Here is a 22,424-nt window from a genome sequence, read left to right on the forward strand (position 1 = left end):
CCAATTTTCACAGCTTTGCAGATAGTCAGAAAGCACCAAAATTTGTAATAATGTTAAGTTTAAATGATGTTCTATACTTTTGTGTTAATTTTTCTATTCTATTAATTCTATTACTGTGTTATCAAACCTTCTGCAGGAATTTCAACTGGTTAAGATGTTATTACCATGTGGAGAAGAATTTGGTTTTCAAGCTAGAAAAAATTGCAGCTGAAGGATTTTGTAGAAGGTAAGTCAAACTGGTTTTAGTTAATTATAATTTAATTTTGGGTGAAGAATTCTCAAATTTATTTATCATAAGTGTCTAAAGGTCTAAATTAAATTCTGCTTGTTTTTGAAATTTTTCATGACATTCATTCTTTGATTATTATTATTATTTTTTTGAATTTACTAACTTACATCCAGGCACATAATTGCATTTAATGCCATACCTTAAATATTGTAAAATGTTAAAATAATACATTTCACTTAAAAATGTGGTTGTGACAGTAAATTTTCTGTTACATTTAATCATATCTATAAACATTGGTATACATCATTTTTCAATAATCTGTATATTATTTTGTGCATTTCTTTTACATCCAAGATCTGGCATATGACTTGCTTTTCAAACTGATAACATGGTGTAATAATGTAATCTAATGGTTAAAGTTTACTATGGAACGGGCCAAATTTAATAAATTATTCTTTGATAGAAATTTATTCATTTGTTCAGTGTGTCTCATCTCTTTAAATTGCTAAAGTAAATTTTATGTACTTGCATTTAGGAATTTTGACTGTATCAGAGTAATTTTGTTTCAGTTATTATAACATGCAAGGGAAAAAATTCATTCATAGCTCTGTATTTAAAATTAGTTAATTAAAGTCCTTAATAAAGAGGGACGTTTTGTTGTTTTTAATGTCGATAGAGTTTAATTTAAAAATATGCCACATTAAGGGTTACTTTTTAACCTAATTTAAAATTTTCATTACTTTAACATGTCCAATAATTGTTATTTTAACTCCGATATTGTAATAATATCAGAATTCCTTACTTTTTGATAGGTAATCCAAATGTAAAACAAGAAAAGAAAAAATTAAAATCTAGAAGTATATTTATTTCATACCTCTAACAAATAAAAACAACACAAGCACTTTTTACTGTCTATCTGCATAGTGTGGCATGTCCCGTAAGACTGAGATTTGTATGGTCAAATCCATGTTTCAGTTAAAGGAAAATGCATGCACAGTCTTCAGATTTTCCCTTCGATTAAGGATTCTGTATATACTAGCATAAGAAATATATTAGTTAATGCAGTGTTATACATCAATATTTATAGACAATTATTGTGGCTATGTTTATTATAATTTTGTTCACTGTAATGGCTGGAGTGCCTAAACCATCATGCTGTGTAAACAAAACTCAAATCTTCATTTCTGCATACTGCTCCACTAGTGTTTAAACCACTGAAATGGTGATTATGGTAGAAGATCTTTGGTAAAAATTTACTCTACTGTAACCCTTGGTGAATCGTTTCTTTTTTTTATATCAAGATCGTCACCTGAGAGGATCGGCACCAATTTCAAGGAGGCCGCTACACAAAACCAAAATAAGAAGTCAAAGACATACACAAACTCTGTGTCCATGTACACATCGACCTATTAAAACAGAGAACTGCACAAACTGGGCATTGTGCACTGCTTTAACTTTGTCGATGTACACATTGATCTATTTTCACTTTAAGAAAATCAGAAAGTTAAAAATATCATAGTTACCAGAAAAAATTCGCCACTGTCTTAACACACAGACAACCAAAAATACACAAACAGAGAGGAATAAATTACCAAAAATACATATTTCCTAACATAAAAACATTAAACAACAAATCTTCTAACACAAATTAACACACAGAGACAAAAAAATAAATGAAACGTCATTTTTTTTAACATACCTTTTTTTTCACATGCATATGTTTAGGCTTCCCACCACCATCTTCCAGGTAAGCAATTCAATTAAATTTTTCGTCTCTTAGTCACTTCAGACATACTCAAACGATGGTACCCACACCAAAATAATAAATAGTATGTTCAAAATACAAGACCATACCACTTCCGTGCAACCAAACACAGCAATTGAAAAGAATGGTAAGAACCAAAAACATGGGACCGTACAAAAGGTTTACTATTAAAAAAAGTAGCCCAAAACTAAATTTATCACAGCACGTTGGCAATATTTGCAGAAATAACTCCTTTTTATTGACAAAAAAAAGTTTTTTTTTTCCCAAAGGCTACTTTTGCCAACATTATCAACATTAGGGTTACCGAAAAACTTATTTGAGGCAATGGGCTTCCACATTTCACAAACAACCAATACCACTTTGCGATTTTTTTTTCAGACAGAAACCAAGGTGTACCATACAGTAAAGATTAGCCACATCTTCATTTACTACTGTTACAAGTACTTCTTTGGTAAATTTCTGCGGTTAAATTCAAAAGTTTAAAATTGCATTAACATGATCAGATTCAGAGTCATAGCTAGGGTTTTCAGCGCTCAGGGACAACTGAAGATTTCGCACCCCCTACTGCTAGCCAAGGATGGAAAACATTTAATTCTAAAATGTTCTAACATCAGTTTTGCGCCCCTTGGATTCTGCACCCGGGGACAGATGCCTCCCTCCCCCCCTCTAGCTACACCCCTGATCAGATTTTATTTTCTGCACGTAGCTAACAATTACTTATGTGTTGTCAGATAAATGTTACCAGATGCAGTTAATTATTTTTTACTTGCCAATCTCGTGAGACAAGTTTTTTTTGCTCCTGCAAGACTTTACTTTGTGTTGCAAAATAAATTCATTCTCACTCTTTTTGGACTTGCCTACACATTAAATTTAAAATAGTTTTATGAATAGGTAAGATGTGATTATCATAATTTTGTTTCTCTCTTTATCTTGGCAACTTTATATGTTGATTCAGTATCCAGGTTACCTACCAGTGGCTGATTGATAAAACTGCTCATATGTTCAGCTGGTGGTTTGAGTTTATTTTCTGACATAAAAAATTTTAAAAGGCATCCCCCATGTTTATTTTACTATAATCGAAAAATCAAATAATTGCTACTCTGTTTATAGGTAGGTACTAAATGTTAAAATATTTTAAATGCTTCCTTTAATTTGCATTCTAATAGTCATTTGTTTAAATTTAATTATGAATTATATTCACATATAGTAATTGTGAGTGTTTTCTTATTTTAGGTGCTGTGAAAGGCAATGACAGAGATCCAATTTATCAAGAGTTCTTATATACATAAGAATACATGGATATAAGATTGTTTTTCATGAATTCAAATAAAATGTGATAAATTGGATTAATAAAAGCTATTTTGAATTTTGAAAAGTGTTTTTCCTCTCTTAATCATAATATAGTGCCATAAATTTCTGAATGTGTTTATTTTTCATCCAAATAAATAGCTTTACAAAAATTTGTCATATTAATAGATATTGCATAATTTAGCATTATTATAAATATTTATTATAGCAGATTTAGCTGAACTACTTTTTTAGTCTCTTTGCAGATGAAGTCACAAAGGTAAGTGGTTAGATATTTTTCTGTATTCCCCATTAAGTAATTTTATCTGGTAAATTACCATTACTTATATACTAAAGGTGAAAGAATAAGCTTTCCTTGAAGATACAAAAATTTGCAGATATTTCAAAAAATTGGTATACGTAAAAAAGTTCTTAAATTGCCACATATGCGAAACTGAAAATGTTATATATGAAATAGTTCAGAAATATAAATATTTTCACTATTTTTTAACTATAATTCACTGCATTTGTTATATATAATCACAGTTTAAGGTAGGAGTGCTTTTCTCACTGTGATTTCTCATGTATTTTGATTCATAAATACACGTACATAAATCCACGTATTTTGATTTCTCTTTTGAGACCGAATAAAAAATGAATTAAACATTCTCGTTGACATTGAGAGTTGAATAAAAGCTCACCTCAAAATAAAATGAATTAATAAATTTATGGAAAATTTTACATTGCATATATTGAGCAGAAAGAGTAAATAGAATATACTTAATGGAATTAATAATTGGTAAAGTTGATAGCAGAATAAAATGCCTTAATTGCATGGTAAACAGTAGATCTTTTGAAGTTTTTCTATGTTGCGTAAAATGCAGATTTAAATTTTTGATATTGATTGTCATATAAATGGCAATTACTGTTTTATTTTGCTCTGAAATGAATGTAATAAAATTCTGGATGAGACAACCTTTAACATGCGCTAGAATTTACAAAGTTTAATTTGGTGCTGATTTCAACGGGTAAATTTCATTTTACTGAATTTTGCATAAGATAATACTAATGAACCATTGCAAATTATTTTCAGAACTTTTTTTTTTTTTTTAAATCTAAAAGGGCTATTAGTTTTGAAATGTGACTTCATATCTTCAGTCGTAAACTTGTTTCGCTTTTCATTCAAGTCTTGCCATTTGGCAAAATTTAACATATTTACCTTTAAAATCTAATATATTATTGACTAACAAGCCAAGCTAATTAAAAGCATTACACACAGTTCTTAACAATGCTTTTTTAAATTTTTAATCTGATTGATTTAAAATGCATTTAATTCATGATATATCTAATTGAAAACATTTTAATATTTCTACATAATTACATGATATATTTCTTCACTTTTCAAATATATAGAAGATATATAACTTTCTGGTGTCAGTATCTTATAAAATGTTTTGCTATTTCCACTGCCCCATCTGTACTGATAATCTATGCATTCATAAACTTTTAGCCTCTTTGAGTGACTGCTAAAATCTGAGGCCTTTCAGATTTTTTTTTTAATTGTGTGAGCAGAAAGATAGAATTTTAGAAGAGCTTCTTGAGTTACCTTTTGAATGATATAAAGAATTGTTAACATAATGTCAAATTTTTACAACTAAATATTAAATATATAAAAAAGCCTGCAGCATTCTCATGTTACGAAAACATATTTATTTATTCTGAGGCTAGGAATTGATTTAGTTTTAAAAATACAATTTTTTCCTTTTAACAATTTCCCAACAGTGTCATCAAAACACTATAAATTCCTTACATGTTTTAAAGAAAGATGATTCATTTATGTAAAGATTATTAAATGGGTAATTTTATTATTCAATTTTTAATACAAATTAACTGAAATTAGAAACTGATTTTGTAAAATAATTTAATTATGAATAATTCAATTTGGGGGCTATTGGATGTTTAAAAATGATCAAAAGATTTTTAATATCTTAAAAATAAAAGCAAAATTTTCAGTTTTAATATTTTGCATTAATAATTCATTTTAATTTCCTTGCTCAGTTTTAATATATTCACAAATTCAGATTTAAAAACAAAATAAGTTGTATAAATATTTTCAACATTTCTGATTTTTCCATAGTAACCATAGGAGAACGATTTGAGACTATCTGTGTAAAAAAAAGTAGGTTTTAGATCATCACACCTTCACATACTACTTTCACTGGAATTTTCCTCTGTATATATACTGGGATGTGACACTAAGCAGTTGAGAATATGTATTTAAGAGGTTAAAGGGATATTGTAACTAGTGTTTCAAATCCTGATAACATCCCATACGCTGTCGGTGGGACGTAGGATGTGACATTAAGCGCTCAGGAGGATGAGTTTAGGAGGAAATTGGGATATTACGGGATGTCCTGATGATGTAGTAAGTAGGACTTTAAATCCTAATAACATCCCATATGCTGTCGATGGGACATAGATAGGATGTTTTTAGGATATAATGGGATGTGCTTAGGAGGTTTGTGGGATATCCCGGGATGTCCTGAGGATGTAGTAAGTAGGAGTTCATATCCTAATAACATCCCGCACGCTGTCGATGGGACTTGGTTAGGATGTCCTGAGGATATCCCGGGATGTGACATTAAGCACTCGGGAGGAGGTGTTTAGGAAGTTCGCGGGATATTCCGGGATGTCCTGAGGATGTGCGCATATCCCGCGAGCAACATCCTTGGGATATCCCAAGGATGTTTTTGTGCTATGTGGGAGAGGATCCATATCGGAGACGGAAAATCTACCAGATGGTGGTTGTAGGCATGGCATAATTCGTTGCTGGGCATTCTTCAGATGTATTTTCTCGATTATACATCATTTTGGGTGCGATAAACATCTCCAAATTTTGTATAGCTATTCACATCTTCAAACATAGGACGAAACAGAGCGGGGAATTATATGTGGCAGCAGAACAAGAGGAAAGCGGAGAGTAAGTGTGCAATGAGCAGCACTCATGTATATGTATACATAACAGTCCGGTCTCTGTTGGAATTTTGATCTGTGGTAGGATAAGTCATCTGCGATGCGCGTTACATAAGATGAGATAAAGCGAGTTAATTTTGAGACGGCGCATTTCGGTTCATAAACTATAAGCAATTAGTACTTTAAGGAGAGGAAGGGGAAGTAGCTAAATTAAAATGAGAAATAAAAGGAACAATTGCCAATTTAAAATTATTAGCTTCTTTTTATATATCACACACACACACACACACACACAATATATATATATATATATATATAACATGATATGGATGATTTGAAACTTGATGATGGCGTAATAGATGCGTAACGAAGAAACTTGTCAAGGTAGACATGGCCGGATTCAAGATAACTTTATTATTGAGGAAAGCAATCCTGGATTCACAATTCTTGGTTCACATACCGGACGGGCGTCTTCTGCGCCCTACATTTTCGTTAGCTCAGCATATATTAAGTGAACAAACAAAGTAGCTGCAAAGCGTCTAGCCAGGATGAAAGCGCAAGCTAAAGTGACGCAGCAATTCAGAAGAAGAGAGGAGGGAGTCAGAAAGTTTCACTTCGGATTAGAAAAAATTTCGTTTCACAATTATTTGATTAAGCTTTTCGTGGGATCGCATCATTAATTTGAATGACGCAGTTTAGACTTATAGCGCTATTTTTTAAGATAGAGAGAGGAAGTCCCCAAATTAAATAAAAAAATAAAAGAGATTATAGCCAGTTAAAATTAGAAGTTTACTTTGATATTTTTATCTTACACAAAGTACATAAAATTATCGTATTTAAATATGATAGGATAAATTCCTTGTTTACCAAAACATTATTTGATGCGAATTATAATGGAATAAAATTATGTTTTGAAACGGCTACATCTAGAAGTTTGTGGTGTATGTATCCATCTGTCTAACTACGTAGACTTCAAGCTGCAGCGCATCAAAATAGCCATCTATGTCGGCCATGAAGACTGCAAGCTGTTAAAAGTATCGGATTACTACATATATATATATATATATATTAATTGAATTAATTGAATCTTTGATTAAAAATTCAATGACTTAAAAGTTTTGTATTGGCACTCTTCAAAGCGTAAGATATGTTTCAAACTGAATCAGAAAAGATATAAAAGAAGTATGTTGCTACTAGGCAAAATATTTGCCTTTCGAATTTAATCAACAAACTCGGTGATTTAAAAGAAATTTGTTGCTGTGGCACGAATTAGATATTTTCATTTTCCACTCGGTAGTGTGATGTCGTTTAGCAAAGCGTAAGGTAATATTTAACATGTCTTTAAAATTTATTCTGTTACTAATTAACAAATTAAGCTGTTTAAAAATAATGAACGCTGATTCATTTCAGTTATTAACTACTAACTGGACCCATAAAATTACACTAGCTGTATTCATCAAAATAATATATATATATAAAGAAGAGCGTCCGTTTGTTTGTGCCTGTGTGTAAGTTATACAAATCTACATTTTTATTCTGCTCTTGATGAAAGTTTCCACATTTAACTTTCAATACAAGAGGCAGGTCACTGTCTACACAGGATTTTAAAAACTACCTAACGGTGTTTACACTCCGGACATTTATATTAGAACACTGTGCTCACATCACGCATCTTAGGTTCACGTCGCCGTCATTGAGTTCTCAAAATCAGTATGCCCTGTATGCCAATATGTTCAACTTATTAAACAAGGAATTTATATATACATTTTTTAAATACAAAAAATAAGTATTAGCATTTCTGCACAACTTCATTTTTGAAATAATATCACCCATCTTTAAAAAAGTATATTTTAAGAAACTTTGTGATTTGTACCATTAAAAATGTAAAATACATTCGTTGTATTCTTCAATTTTTACAGAGAGTTCATGGAAACGTTTAGATTCTATTGAGAATAATTGTTTAAATTATGATGTTTTATGTGAAGGCAAAATATCAGAAATGTTGTTTTGAGAAAAACCAAAAAAAGTAATATTTATTTAATAAAAAAATGAAATCAGACCTTGGAATTCAAACTTAAATTTTAAAATGTTCGTGGCTCTTAAATTTTACCATCTGGAGTATCTGAAACACTTACTTTTGCTTCCCTTTTCACTTTCAAAATTTTTCGAAGCATCTTTGCAACAGGAATAATATGTCGTTTAGAGGGTCAGATGCAAATGCTTAATAACTTTTTATAACTATTCAATGTACAACTTTGATAATACTTTCAAACAACCCTAAAATACAGCATTATGATGAATAATTGTATCATATGCACTTAATTTTGCTGTTTAAGGAAACGAAAACATCTTTCCATGTTCGCCCCAACTCTCCATTGATGTTTTCATTTGTATTTTGAGTTTACCCATGCAAACATTTTTCTAATAGTCCTCTTCATCATAGCTCTAAATATGCTGAGCCACGCTATTTTTCTTGAACCGGTTTTCCAGGTTCGTTGAGAATAAAACAGGTATATTCTTCAGCTGGCATTGCCTAAGTATTGATTTTTTTTAATTGAATACACAGTGAAACAAGGCAGCTGTAATATTTTGTTGCATGCTTTGTAAATTACCTTTTTAAAACAAACAGAAATCCATTAATAATTCTTATATTTATCTAAAAAGAAATTCGTCTATTTCCTTTTTCTAGGTAGTCCTTTAGTTTTTGCTTTAGTTACCGCTGATGCGAAACAGTTATTTTTTGAGCAACTTCAAGGCTATTTAGAAAAAATTCTTATCACCATCAGGAACAAAGTTCGGTGCTTATGATTATTGATATTGCTATCTAAATAAACATAAATGGGCATTTCCGACTTAAAAAGCTTTTATGAATTACAATGAAAATAACCAATTCATGCTCCAAAAAGTAACAAAACAATATAAAGCAATTTTAGAAAAAAAAATTGAAAAAAAAATATTTCAATCGAAAATCATATTCTTAAGGAATGTTAATCTTAGCGTATTGTTACGTTTGTTTTTCTGACACCAGTTGTTACGTTATATTCTTCCTTCACGTTCGTTCGGAGTTCGTAGAGTTGGAGTGAATAACGACGACACTTGATGAAATATCGAAACAAACTTTATTTATCCAATATTGATCAGGAAACCTCCAAAGTCATGTTTTACAGTCGTCGAAGATCTACTAGACACTCGCTGGAACAACCAGCGACACAGCCTGCAGGTTATCAGGATATAACGGTAAAGACAGCTTCATTGCAAAGCACCAGAATACAGCTCCCGACTCTGCTCGGTCGTTCTCGGAACTCCCCGTACTCTCGAGAATCTCCACGCTACAACTCGTGATGCACTCGACGCCACACAGAGCACAGCTCCCGACTCTTCGGTTCAGTCGTTACCAGAGCTTAACACACTCTCTCGGCGATGCACTAACCGCGATACACTAAGAGACTCTTCGATGCACTCGACGACCTATTCGGCACTCGCTGCCCGGCTGTTAACTCGTTCGACTCCGCACGGACTAACTCGCTAGACGAGACACCAACTATCTCGCACTCTAGATGAGGCACACACACTAACTGATTGCGGGCCAGAAAGGTTTATATAGCTTTCGGCTTGTGTTCGAGAACATTCTGGGCTAAAGCGGTAAGAATTCGTTCCAGAAATTTCTCCAACCGTCCATGGCATATCGCCAATTTTGTCGCCAAATGTTGCTACCCTGCCTTTTCTTGCTATTTTATGGCAACCCTAAAAGTGCTTTGCGGGGAAGCTATCCCACCGCGCCTATACATTTCATAACAATATTAAAATATTGTTACAAATACTTTTGATTAAAAAAAAAGTGTGTCTGTATCAGACATGTAATACATAACATTAGAAATATCTGTTAGTAATTATAATAATACTGCAAGTATTTTAATTTATATCAGGTACGTATATAATTTGAAATACAAAAAACATCTAAATTATAAGGGAACGGGTTGTTGTTTTTGAATCATTGTTTGTTAATTATAAGCCGATTAATTAAATTCGAAATTGAAATTAAGTATCTTATCTTTTTTATGTAACAGATTTCATGTTAAATTAAAGTCCCTAGGATTCGCGTAGTGACAATATTTATTAATGCAAAATTATTAAATATTCATGATAGCATAATAAAACGTAACGTGCAAGAATCCAAATATTTCAGAAAACTCCGCTAAAATGTTTAATTCCAAAAAATCACGGTAGTCATGCATCATCGTGGTCATCGTAGCTCTAAAAGTTTCGATTTTTAACATAAGTAATATGATCGAAGTCAGTAATGTAAGTCAAATGTTTTAGAAATTAAGAAAAGCTTATATCCTATGTCTTCTTAGATTGTATACTTTTACAAAAAGAAAATGAATTAAATAAAAATTTGTTGAAAACCTAATCCAATTGCGCGCCGAAAGCATAATAAAAATGTTTAAGATTCATCCTATATTCAATGACAATGCAAAATAAATTAAAAATAATATAATGTAAAATGAATTAAAAATGATATGTTTAAAATTCATCCTACATTCAATTTGGAATAAATATGTGTCAAAACCAGCAACAAAAAGCATAGTGCCAAACTGCAAAAACTAGAAATGAAGTAAAAAATTTTCATCTTTTGCTGCATCATCATCGAGGGATTGGCGCAACGAAAGAAGTAAATTTTGGTTTTGGAATATTTTACCCCCCTTTTCTTACGATTTGCCAATATACTTCTGGTATCTGTCAAAACCAAAACTGAAATAAGAAATTTTCATCTTTCGCTGCATCATCATCAGGGAATTGGTACAACGAAAGAAAAAAATTTTATTTTTGGAATGCTTTGCCCCCTTTTTCTTGCAATTTGTCAATATACTTCTGGTATCTGTGAAAATCAAAAATGAAACAAGAAATTTTCATCTTTCGCTGCATCATCATTAGGGAATTGGTGCAACGAAAGAAGTAAAATTTGGTTTTGGTATGTTTTGCATCCATTTTCTTGCAAGTTGCCACTATGCTTCTGGTATCTGATTTTTGCATAGTGTTACGAAATCTTCAGGCGCGGTAAGATAGCTTCCCCCAGAAAGCAGGTTTAGAGTTGCCATAAAAAGGCAAAGGAAGGCAAAACTGCCACAGTTGGCGAGAAATCGCCGATTTGGCGACAAAATTGGCGATATGCCATAGACGGATGGAGAACCTTCTGGAGCGAATTCTTATCGGTTTAACTCAGAATGTTCTCGAACACAAGCCAAAAGCTATATAAACCTTGCTGGCCCGCAGTTAGTTAGTGTGTGTGCCTCATCTAGAGTAAGAGATAGTTGGTGTCTCGTCTAGCGAGTCAGTCCGTGCCGAGTCGATTGAGTTAACAGCCGGGCAGCGAGTGCGGAATGGGTCGTCGAGTGCATCGAAGAGTCTCTTAGTGTATCGCGGTTAGTGCATCATCGAGATAGCGTGTTAAGTTCCGGGAACGACTGAACCAAAAAGTCGGGAGCTGTGCTCTGTGTGTGGTCGAGTGCATCACGAGTTGTAGCGTGGAGATTCTCGAGAGTACGGGGAGTTCCGAGAACGACCGAGCAGAGTCGGGAGCTGTATTCTGGTGCTTTGCAATGAAGCTGTCTTTACCATTATATCCTGATAACCTGCAGGCTGTGTCGCTGGTTGTTCCAGCGAGTGTATAGTAGATCTTCGACGACTGTAAAACGCGACTTTGGTGGTTTCCTGATCAATATTGGATAAATAAAGTTTGTTTCGATATTTCATCAAGTGTCGTCGTTATTCACTCCAACTCTACGAACCCCGTACGAACGTGAAGGAAGAAAAAAAAACGTAGCAATATGTTTATTCCGAAGTGAATATGGCATGAATTTTAAGCGTATAATTTTTTAATTTATTTTGCATTAGTTTACAAAAAGAAGATATAAATTATGGATATCAGTATTTTTTTACTTTTTTTCTTTCTTCCCCTCCCCCAGACTGATGCTACTTTAAAGGGAACAAACAGAGGGGGGGAGAGTTTTTAAGGAAAATATAAATAAAATATTTAAGGAAATGATCACAGACAAACTCTATCGTCGATCATTTTTAATAAAATTAAATTAATTCTACCTTATTAATGGCTATTAAAATAATTAAGTAAAATTCAGCGCCGTATATACAGCATAATAACGAAAAAAGAAGCAAAGAAAATAAAATACCATGGTAAGGATACATTTTTGACACACAAAGAAAACATCTTCAGGATATCGCCATTATCCTCGTTTTTATTATCCCTGTAGATGTTTACATTTGTTGAGGTTTTTGCGGAAGTACAAATATCGCTTCATTAAAAAGTTTAAAAAATAGATTTATGAAATATATTTTGTTTTCTTTTTTTTTTTTTTTTTTTTTTTAAATCCAAACTTGGTTTTGAACGATTTGCGCATTCAAATGTAGACTACGAAGCAAAACCCTTTACCTTAAAAACAAAGAATTCTAGAATCCTGATATCTTTAATACAGATATGGCAATGTTTTTTCAAGCGTATCGATCGTCACATGTTTCCTCGGAGAATAAAATCGATTACGTGAACTCTTTAATTACGTAATACAGTTTGTTACTCCAGTTTTATGTGACAGAATACGATGGAGGAAGTAGATTGCGTGTAGGAGAAGATGGTGAAAGAAAATATGATGGTTTGTTGGCAAACTCTTTTTTCGTGACCCAATTATTTTAATAAATTTCCTGCATTACCCAGGAAAAATGCTTGTGTCTTATAGGTAAATCAACAAATTTTAATGTTAAAATATTTTTCCTTTATTGTGAAAAATGCATACATAAATGTAAAATTATAAGATTTTAATGGGAAGTGTGATGCTGGTTTTCGTTAGCTAGAACTTTCAAGGTTTACAGAAAAAAAAAATCGCAACTTAATTCTTAAATCTGTTTCAATATCTTATCGGTTTCTGTATTTAATTTTTAAGAAAAATGAATAAAACGTTTTAGGGAGAGAAAAACATCAGAAAGGTTTCAGATTCTAACGGTCGTCGAAAAGGGTTTGTTGAGGTTTAACGCTCTCGCTGAGCTCGCAGTTTACCAGTCTGCTGTTGCATTCACTAAATACTAACTCAATTTTTTTTTTGTCTTTTTAGCTTTATTATTAGGCATCATTTACTTCGCACTTACGCCATATAAAATTTAATAAAAAATTGTTAAAACAGCATTGCAGTATACGCTTAGAATTCTCGAGGCAGCGTTAAGAATTGGCATACATTTTTTTTCCAGTCGCAGTTCATCATATCAATGTTTAGTTTTCGTACTGAGATGGTTTTACAAAACTTTTGTCTTTTTATTAATAACGTTTTGTGCAATTACTTTATCTATTAAATATCACTTTCTTGGCATTTACGGCAGAATATAATTCTTTTTTCGGCGTTGTCAGTACTCGCTTTGAAAGTGTTGAGTTTATTTGTAAGATTCTCACTAATGCATTTCTCAGTTACTGTAGAAAGTGACGAATTTTAAGAACTAGTTAATAATCGCTGAAGTTCGTGTAACAAGAAACAATAAGATGGAAGGGTAATGAAACTTTATTATTCCAATAAGATTTAACAAAACTCCGTCTTGGAGTGTACAATAAAAGCCGACACTTGAACTTAAGAGTCTAAGAAATAAACTAAAACTAAGATTAACTAAAGAGATATAGCCGAAGCTGTCAAGATTCCAATCGAGTTGGCCACTTAATTCTGTTTGACTACGAAGCTTATCAAGGGCCTGAGTGTGGCCGAGCGTAATAACAGTTTTGAGAGAGAGTAGCCAAAAGGCAGACGCGCGCAAATCCGAAACTCTGATTCTCTCTAATTCAGCAAGTAGACTTCGCGGTTTAAATACCGCTGCTCCTCATTAAGTATTCAGAGTGATTCCAAAACTACGTTCTGGCCGGAAGTAAGTTGAGTTGAGAAGTAGTAAGTTGAAGTTAAGACTTTGACAATAAAGGAACTTAAAATTTAACTGTTAATAAAATTAACATAACCCTTACACGTTAATCAAAAATTCGTTAACGTTTTACAAAATATGAATAATAAAACAAATTCGAAATTCAAAATTCAGACTTACAGCTGTCCATATTCTGGTGGAGAACTACCTTATTGAGAATTTGATGGCTCAAAGTATAGTTGTTTTTTTACAGTACGAGAAACATGCATTCATCCACGCAGATTTTTCGTTATTTAATTTCTTTAAATTTAATACAAATTGATAACACACTCTTTTGCAAAAAAATCAAAGTACCAAGAATTATCCGATGCTTTTGCGATGCTTTGATTTTTTTGAAAAAAAAAAAAAAAAAAGTGTATGCAAAGCTAGTGCACGATTCGCAAAGTATAAAACCAGTAACAGAGGAGGAAAGGTTATATTTTTTGTTGCTGCCACAGTAATTCCGTAAAGAAGGAACTAAACATGCCATTACGACGGTATAGAAGACCTTACTGACAACTAAACGCTTCGAACGTGGTCGCATTGTTGTGTGAAGCTGGGTGGCCATACCGAGCAATAGGCCGCTACCTGCAGCGTACAGACACTGTTGTGCAAAGATGTTGGCAGCAATGGTTGCTACAAGGAAACTGCCGACGAAATGAAGGCTCTGGAAGGCCAAGGAGCACAAATGCGAGGCAAGATAGGATGATTGTTCGCCAGGCCCGAACCGTCCTAATGGTATCATTGTCGACTATTCAACGCACTACAGCTACGTCTTTACCTCCCGTGGTACCGTCAATCATCTCACGGCGTTTGTCTGAGGCGGGGTTACGCTCACAGAGGCCTTTAAGACGTTTGCCTTTGATCCCACAACATCGGCGGAGTCGTTTGGAGTGGTATCGCAGCCGATCATCATGGCTGCCATCAGGCTGGCATCGTATAGTGTTCAGCGATGAATCCCGCTTTACTCTTGAAGCATATGACCACCATGTTCGTCTCTGGAGAGGACAGGGGCCAGAGTTCCCGACCAACCTGTGTTTTACAAAGGCATACAGCCATAACCCCTGGTGTGATGGTGTGGGGCACTATTTCTTATGACACCAGGTAATCTTTACTCATCCTCCGTACATCTTTAACAGCTCAACGATATGTTGATACCATCCTTCCTGGCACCCTTCATTACCCTTCATGGCACGTCATCCTGGGACCATTTTCCAACAAGATAATGCCAGGCCAGATACCGCTCGCATATCTCTGGATTGTCTCCGTGCGGTTGATACTCTTCCTTGGCCAGCAAGGTCACCAGGCCTTTCACCAATCGAGCATGTCTGGTGCATGATAAGCCACCAGATTCGGGCACCACAAAATATCGCAAATCTGGAGCGACACCTGATGAATGCCTGGCAGAATGTGTCGTAGGATGACATTAGGAACCTCTACCACTCCCTGCCTCGACGAATTCAGGCATGTATTGCCGCCAGGGGCTGTTCGACCACCTATTAATCTAAACACTCAATGGATCATTGTGAAACGTGAACAGGTACTATAATTTTTATTTTTTTATCATTTTATTATCTGTGTATGATCTATACACGTGTTCAATTTTATCAAAAACAACCACTTCCTTCATGGTGCTTCGATTTTTTTTTTTTGCAAAGTAGTGTATTTGGTGGCAACAATTTGAAAAGTGATACATCGTGTACAGTATCAAAACTACCGTTTCGAGACTAATATTCCATTCAGGAGTAACATCCCTTTTGAGCTAAGAAGTTTTAGGATTTAATTTTTGCTGTTGAGATGGCTGTTTCACATTGGTAAGCAGTAATAAAAGGCATTAGAAACTTAACTGCTTTTTGTGCTGGAAATGGATAATCTTAATGACTGGATATCCAAAATCTATTAGTGGTATTTTGAAGTTGTCTTTAAGAGCTGTATCACAATACTGTTGAATTATAGATTCAGTATTCTATATACTATTAATTGTGAAAGGATTTCTTATTCATACTTTATTGCTATGAATTGAAGGAAAATATCCCTTTAGATTTGTGTGAAATTCTATCAGATGATTTAATAGCAAGTGAAAAATTTCAAGCTTCTACTAGATGGATCCAGAAATAGAGCTTTTTCATTGCAGCTTCTATCTTTTCATGGACTTTAAATAAAGTTACATGGTTGTCTTGTAACATAGTATTTAATTTATTTAAAATATCAAAAATGTCACCGAATTCAAGTATAGTTTAGCCGTTAGGAGATTTTAGTTTATAAACATTAAAAACTTCTCTAATTTCCAGTCTCTTCGAAACATTTTCTCTAGACAGGGCCGGCGCTATCGCCCGACGCAAACTCTGCGACTCAAAAATTCTTGCCGTTTCTTTCCTAAATTCTAAAAATTTACCACCCCCTAAATTCTATCGCCCGGTGTGGTCACACCGGCTACACACTCCCTGGAGCCGGCCCTGAGTCTTGATAAACATCGTACTTTGAAGCATAAAAATCTTCATGTTCACTGCCCATCGGTTTTACATAATGCACGGAAACAAGAACATAATAGAGAGATTTGAGTCGTATATATTCTTCTGTTCTTATGCACTAGGCACCAAAGGTTCTAGAGTACACTAGGACTATCTACCTAAAGTGAGGGATGCCTTCGTGGAGACTTTCTGAGGGAAACTGCCTTGTATACACATTGCACATGGGGGAAAGCCGGCCCGTTCGCCGTATGTATGTAAGTGTGTGTATGTATAAGATAAAATATAAATAAAAAAATATTAATTTTAATTTGCAATAGCCTTTTAACTCTTTACTTAATTTGGTCATTTCGTCTTTCTATCCCAAAAATAGTAACTTATTAATATTTAATAATTAAAAATAGTACCTTAGCCTAAAAATAGTAAGAAATTTTTCTACATTGCGTCATTGCAAAATTAATGCTCCTCATATCACATAATGCTTATATCATGCTAACAAACGCAGGTACTTTCATACCGCATTAGCTAGTAAAAGTATTCAAATTTGCGAATTGAAAAGTAAATTAGTCAATCGAAATGAAGTGAAATCCTAAATGAAACGGTCTACAGCAATTTTCCGCTTAGAAATCGTTCTTTTCTTCTCTTGTTTATCCCTGCTTGCAAATTTCTGTCCGCAGCTACCCTTCCTTTCTTCAGATACAAAAAATACAAAAAATTTAAAAGCTACCGATGTACATAAATAATAACTGAAGAACGGGCTCAATGGGCCTCGCACTGGCTTAGCCGCACGTGTCTTCATCAGAAATATTTTATGAATAATAGAAAAAAGTATTCAACCGGCCGGCCGGTTGTGAGTTCTGCATCATGTTCACGCTCCGCTGTTATCAGAGGTATCTCAATTATCACATATAAATTATTACATACGCCATGTGTACGAATAGAGCTTGTGGTTGCTTTAGTCTACTGTTCTATGCAAATTTTCGGAATTGTTATATCGTGAAACTCCGCTGTGTTATTAATTTTTCTGTTTCAAATATACTTTTTTAAAATTCTGCTTCACGTTTTACCATCACGCCTATACAAATCGGTATTTTCTGCAAAGAAAACAGTGAAGTCTATAAACGAAGATACACTGATGTACATCTTTAAAATGATAGCGTTTTAGTCTTTCAATCTAAAAATGACGTTTCAGTGAACTCTATGAACATACCGAGCACAGATTAAATTCGTAGGGGCGTATTAACAACATCGTAATGATAATTAAAATCTAAATCACTATGACCCAAGATACGGTAATTTAATTAAGTACATCTCCAATCAATAAAGATTAGAATGTTTCTTTACGGTCTGCATTTATCATTGTATTAGTTATCACGTGGCGATACAGCGGTCTGTAAGGGAAAGTCTGTATATTTAAAATCGTTTGCTACATATTTTACATATCAAGCATATACATCTATGATCCTACAGAAATGCAATTCTTAAAAATTATTCTTAAAAATGGATCATCTAGGAAGATAGTGCTCAAAAAGTACGCAAAAAGCATCGCAATATAACAAAAGAAAAGTGTTTTTTTCGGCTACATATGTATCTTATACGAAACAGAATTTGCAACCACGATATATAAGCTAAAAATTTTATTTTGCAAAAATTTCATGAAAAGAGAAATTTGAGCTAAAAAAATAGTGGAATAACCGATTTATGACTTAATGAAAGGAATCTAATTTTCTGTTTTTAAGGAAATTCTGAAAGTGCGTGAAAAAATGATGATTTGAACTACCAGTATCTAAAGGATATTTGAAGCAGGTCAGAGATCTACGTTCACAGCTTTTGTTTTATTAATTATGAATGTCACATTCTTATTAGAAAAAAAAAACATGATTTCTGACGGTTTATGAGTCTCTGGCCGATATACGAAGTTTTTCGCAACAGAACGATTTCTTTTAACTTTCACTGCAGAAGCTCTAACTGTGAACTAACTGCATTTAATGCCTGGTTGTTTGGTAGTCTCACTATTCCAATTTCTGAAATTATTCACTTTTGGTGCATTTTGAATTGTTTACTTTGTGAAATTGTTCAATTTTAAATATTGTTCACTTTTGGTGCATTTTGTAAAATCATCACACATTCAGAATTTGATTACACTTTGAGTTTCTATCACAAATATAAATCTTATTTATTGATGTAGTTAGTTAACGAGGATTTTGAAGATAGGACTTTGTCGGCCGAGTACATTATAAGAAATTTTTGGATCCTACCTTGCGTGCTCTTGCGGCATAAATGAGAACTATGATTCGAATTCCATGAAGTCATAGTTGGTTTTTGATGTATTCACGGACGACAATGTCACGGACTTAACTCCATAAGGGTGTTTGAATTAAAATATGCCTGAGGATACTTGTAGTGAACATATAGATTTGGTCGACTAGGTCTTGCGACTTTACACAGTCGTCCTTTAAAAAAGGAAGACATGAAATTCCCACCTCCCCATGTTTGCTATTGGTGTAAATAGTTAATTACGTCCATTTGGCAATCAAATGATTCATAATTCGAATCCCATTGAGGGCACAATTGATTTTTCCGTCTTTCTTTTATCCAAAATATCTAATTATCTCTACAACCTCAACTAAATGCGATGTTTTTAAAAAGAATTGTTACCACTTGTGAGCGGATCTAGTCGTCAACAGTGAAGCAAAATTTTATAAATGTCCTTCAAATTCCAGTTAAAATTTTCCCCACAAATATCTGATAAACCACTATTACTCATCACGTATCTCTCACGCATTTTACTGACCGTTTAGTCCTTTGTCTTAAAGATAAGTGATAACATTCTATAATCGCAAAGAATTATAGTGCAGAATTTTAACTTTAGAGTCATCCGTTTCCTTTTCGCACCTTTTTTAAATGAATATAAGGAATCTTATTCATCTTTTCACATGGCTGCTTCAATTACAACGCGGGTTGTGGCTCATAGTGACTGTTCATGAATACGTTATGCAAATTAGGCATGAATTCTCCATATGCCCCAATATTTTGTTTATAACTGAATTTCTGTCAAAGATTTCCAGTACTCATTAATTTTGTTAATAATATTTTAATGTGACATAAAAGGATACAAATTTGATTCTTAAAGGCATAATATGTTGAATATCCTCTGCTAATATAGCTATGAACTTTAATGACGAGCTTCAAAGACCACGAGCTTTACCACGATGTAAATTAATGATATGTGTTAAATAGAATTACATGAGCACTGGGAATGCTGGTATTGTTTCCATTATGATTGTAACTGAACAGCATTTTGGCAATCCTAAACTAACAGTCAAGAAAACTTAGATAAATTAATGATCGTGTGAACTGTATATGCTAAATAAGTACTTTCTTTCCAAAAATATCTTACTCTGTTAGAAATATATCTTAATGTGACAATCAAGCAAGTTTTGAATTCTCTGTGGATAATTCCTATCTGAAGGTACCACGGATTAAACTTAGTTTAACATTTTAAATTTTCTTCTCAGAATTTTTTTCTAAGAACCACTGCTAAAAATTGAAATGCAACAACCATAGCGACTACCAGTGGCCGAGCGGTAAAGTCTCTGAACACTGGTAGTTCGGTCCGACGTTTGAATCCCGTGAACGGGTTGGCTGCATGCGCGTTTTCGTGGTTTTCTTCATGTGTAACGTGTATACAAGACAGTTTCTATTAGAAAATCCTCCGCGAAAGCATCCTTTCCCTTATGCAGATAGTGCTCGAGGCTTTGTCGTAATCACACAAACAAACTAACAAGCGTAGTTGATTAGGTATCAACATAATCCTGTAAATAAGTATCTTAATTCATGAAGAATGTTCTTCTAGCAGTTAAGCAAGTAAATGCGGCTTCAGGGATTCAAAATTTGTCATTTATTATGCATTTTCTTATATTCTATTTTAAATCTTTTAGTTGATTATAGCAAGCACGCGTTGACTGTCTGCTTAAGAGAGGAATGCTTCGGTGGGTGACTCATTTGTTTCATGAAGGTAGGAATCCAAAGCTTATTTAGTTAAATACGGATAACACGCGAAAGTTATTTGACTAAGGAGAGGTTTCTTTATAAAACCATATTTCGTATAGACGTTATACATTAAAGAAGACCATAAAAATCTCCAGGCAGGCTGTCCGTTCACTAGAAATCCGTTCTTTGTAAGACTATCAATGCGTTGTGGAACCTTTCTAAAGGAAACTGGCTGGTATTGAAACCAGTCATTTTGTCGGTATCCGAAACCAAGTTGAATTACCTGTAGTATTTTATCCACTTGTGATGGATAAGATATTTGCTGCGTTCTACACTTGTGGTGGGCATATTTAAATGTGTAGTATGAAATTTCCTTACGTGAGTCATGCATGACTTCATGCTTCCATATGTGAGTCAGACACATAAATTACTACTTTCAAATGTTTGACTTGTTGGGAGCAGAGAATGTTGCTGCCAAGTATTTTAACACTGACAGCTGGTACTTTATGCTTCGCTTAATATCTGGTTTCACAATTCCAGATCCATTTTTTCCTTCGCATAGATTTTGTTGTTGTTGTTGTATTTAATGACGGCCAAGCACACTAGGGCTATCTGCTTAAGGGAAGGGATGCCTTCGTGGAGGACTTTCTAAGGGAAACTGCCTCGTATACACGCTACACATGGGGAAAACCACGAAAACACCCATGCAGCCAGCCCGTTCGCGGGATTCGAACCTCGGACCGAACTACCAGTGTTCAGCGACTTTACCGCTCGGCCGCTGGTGGGCCCCTCCGCATAGAAATAACAAAAATCATAGCAAAGGATATTTTTTAATTTTAATCGCGATAAACTATTAATTATCAGAAAATATATTTTAAGAAACTTACATTTGTTTTCCCCTTCGTGATCTTTGGGCTCTCCATTTTTACTGTTGTTCACCGTCCACGTGAACTTCAGGCACCGAGAACTTTTGAAATTGAAGAGTCCAACTACCATTTTGGGTAAAAATAGCTGCAAAAAGAATTTTAATCTAATTATTTAAGGCAGTGTTAGAAAAAGATCATTCTTAATTATGATTTCCAAGGTGCGCAACTCAAAATATCGGACTAACTGAAATGACAGTCCATCGGAATATTTAAAAAATCATTTGTTTTATGTTGTTTCAGGCTAAATACCTACCCATGGTAATGCAAGCAAAGGAATTTTAACCTTTCTGTTATTAGGTTTACTTCAAAGATTATGTAGACAAAGCTATTAACTAACTACATTTCGGTAAATTAAAGCACCCTTTTTTCTACAGAATTGTTTAATTAAAGTGTTTCTGATTCGACTACATTGGAAGGCTAACAGAAAATAATTGCAATAACGTTGTGTATGTTGTAAGACAAAAATTCCTTGATGTTACGTTATATTATTTGTTCAGTCTGTATTTAGAAAAGAAATATTTATTGCTAAATGGTGACTCAGTAAATAAAAACCAGTTGGCCTACTTAAAATATGTAATTGCTTTTTCATTTAAGTTATAAAATATACATTTTTAAATCATGTAGGCTGATCTATATATGGTACACATTCTAAATTAAAATAATAGTTTCTTAAAATATGTGGTCTACTGTATAATTATTTTACATTTTTAAACTCAAAAATTAAAATCATACAAGTTAATTAACACAAATGTAATTTTAATTAGTCTAGAAAGAGCAAGCGATCTGTATATTAAAATAGTTGTTCTGTATATTAAAATGATTGTTCACACAGAAAATAA

At 33.5% G+C, this 22,424-nt stretch overlaps 1 protein-coding gene across 2 annotated transcripts in view; it reads right to left on the minus strand.

Annotated features, from left to right (window-relative positions):
• The window catches only part of LOC118196796 (putative inorganic phosphate cotransporter), a 133,972-nt gene that overhangs the window by 90,091 nt on the left and 21,457 nt on the right, over nt 1-22,424 (minus strand). For both annotated transcript variants that reach the window (XM_085820501.1, XM_085820502.1), the window contains one exon: nt 21,547-21,670. In XM_085820501.1, the coding sequence (XP_085676627.1) occupies nt 21,547-21,655 (109 nt within the window). In that variant the 5' untranslated portion in view covers nt 21,656-21,670. The remainder of the gene's footprint in view (nt 1-21,546; nt 21,671-22,424) is intronic.

The sequence above is a fragment of the Stegodyphus dumicola genome, chromosome 7 (assembly GCF_044657685.1).
Source record: "Stegodyphus dumicola isolate Sdum_Otavi_A_Nest chromosome 7, ASM4465768v1".
NCBI classification, from domain to species: domain Eukaryota; kingdom Metazoa; phylum Arthropoda; class Arachnida; order Araneae; family Eresidae; genus Stegodyphus; species Stegodyphus dumicola.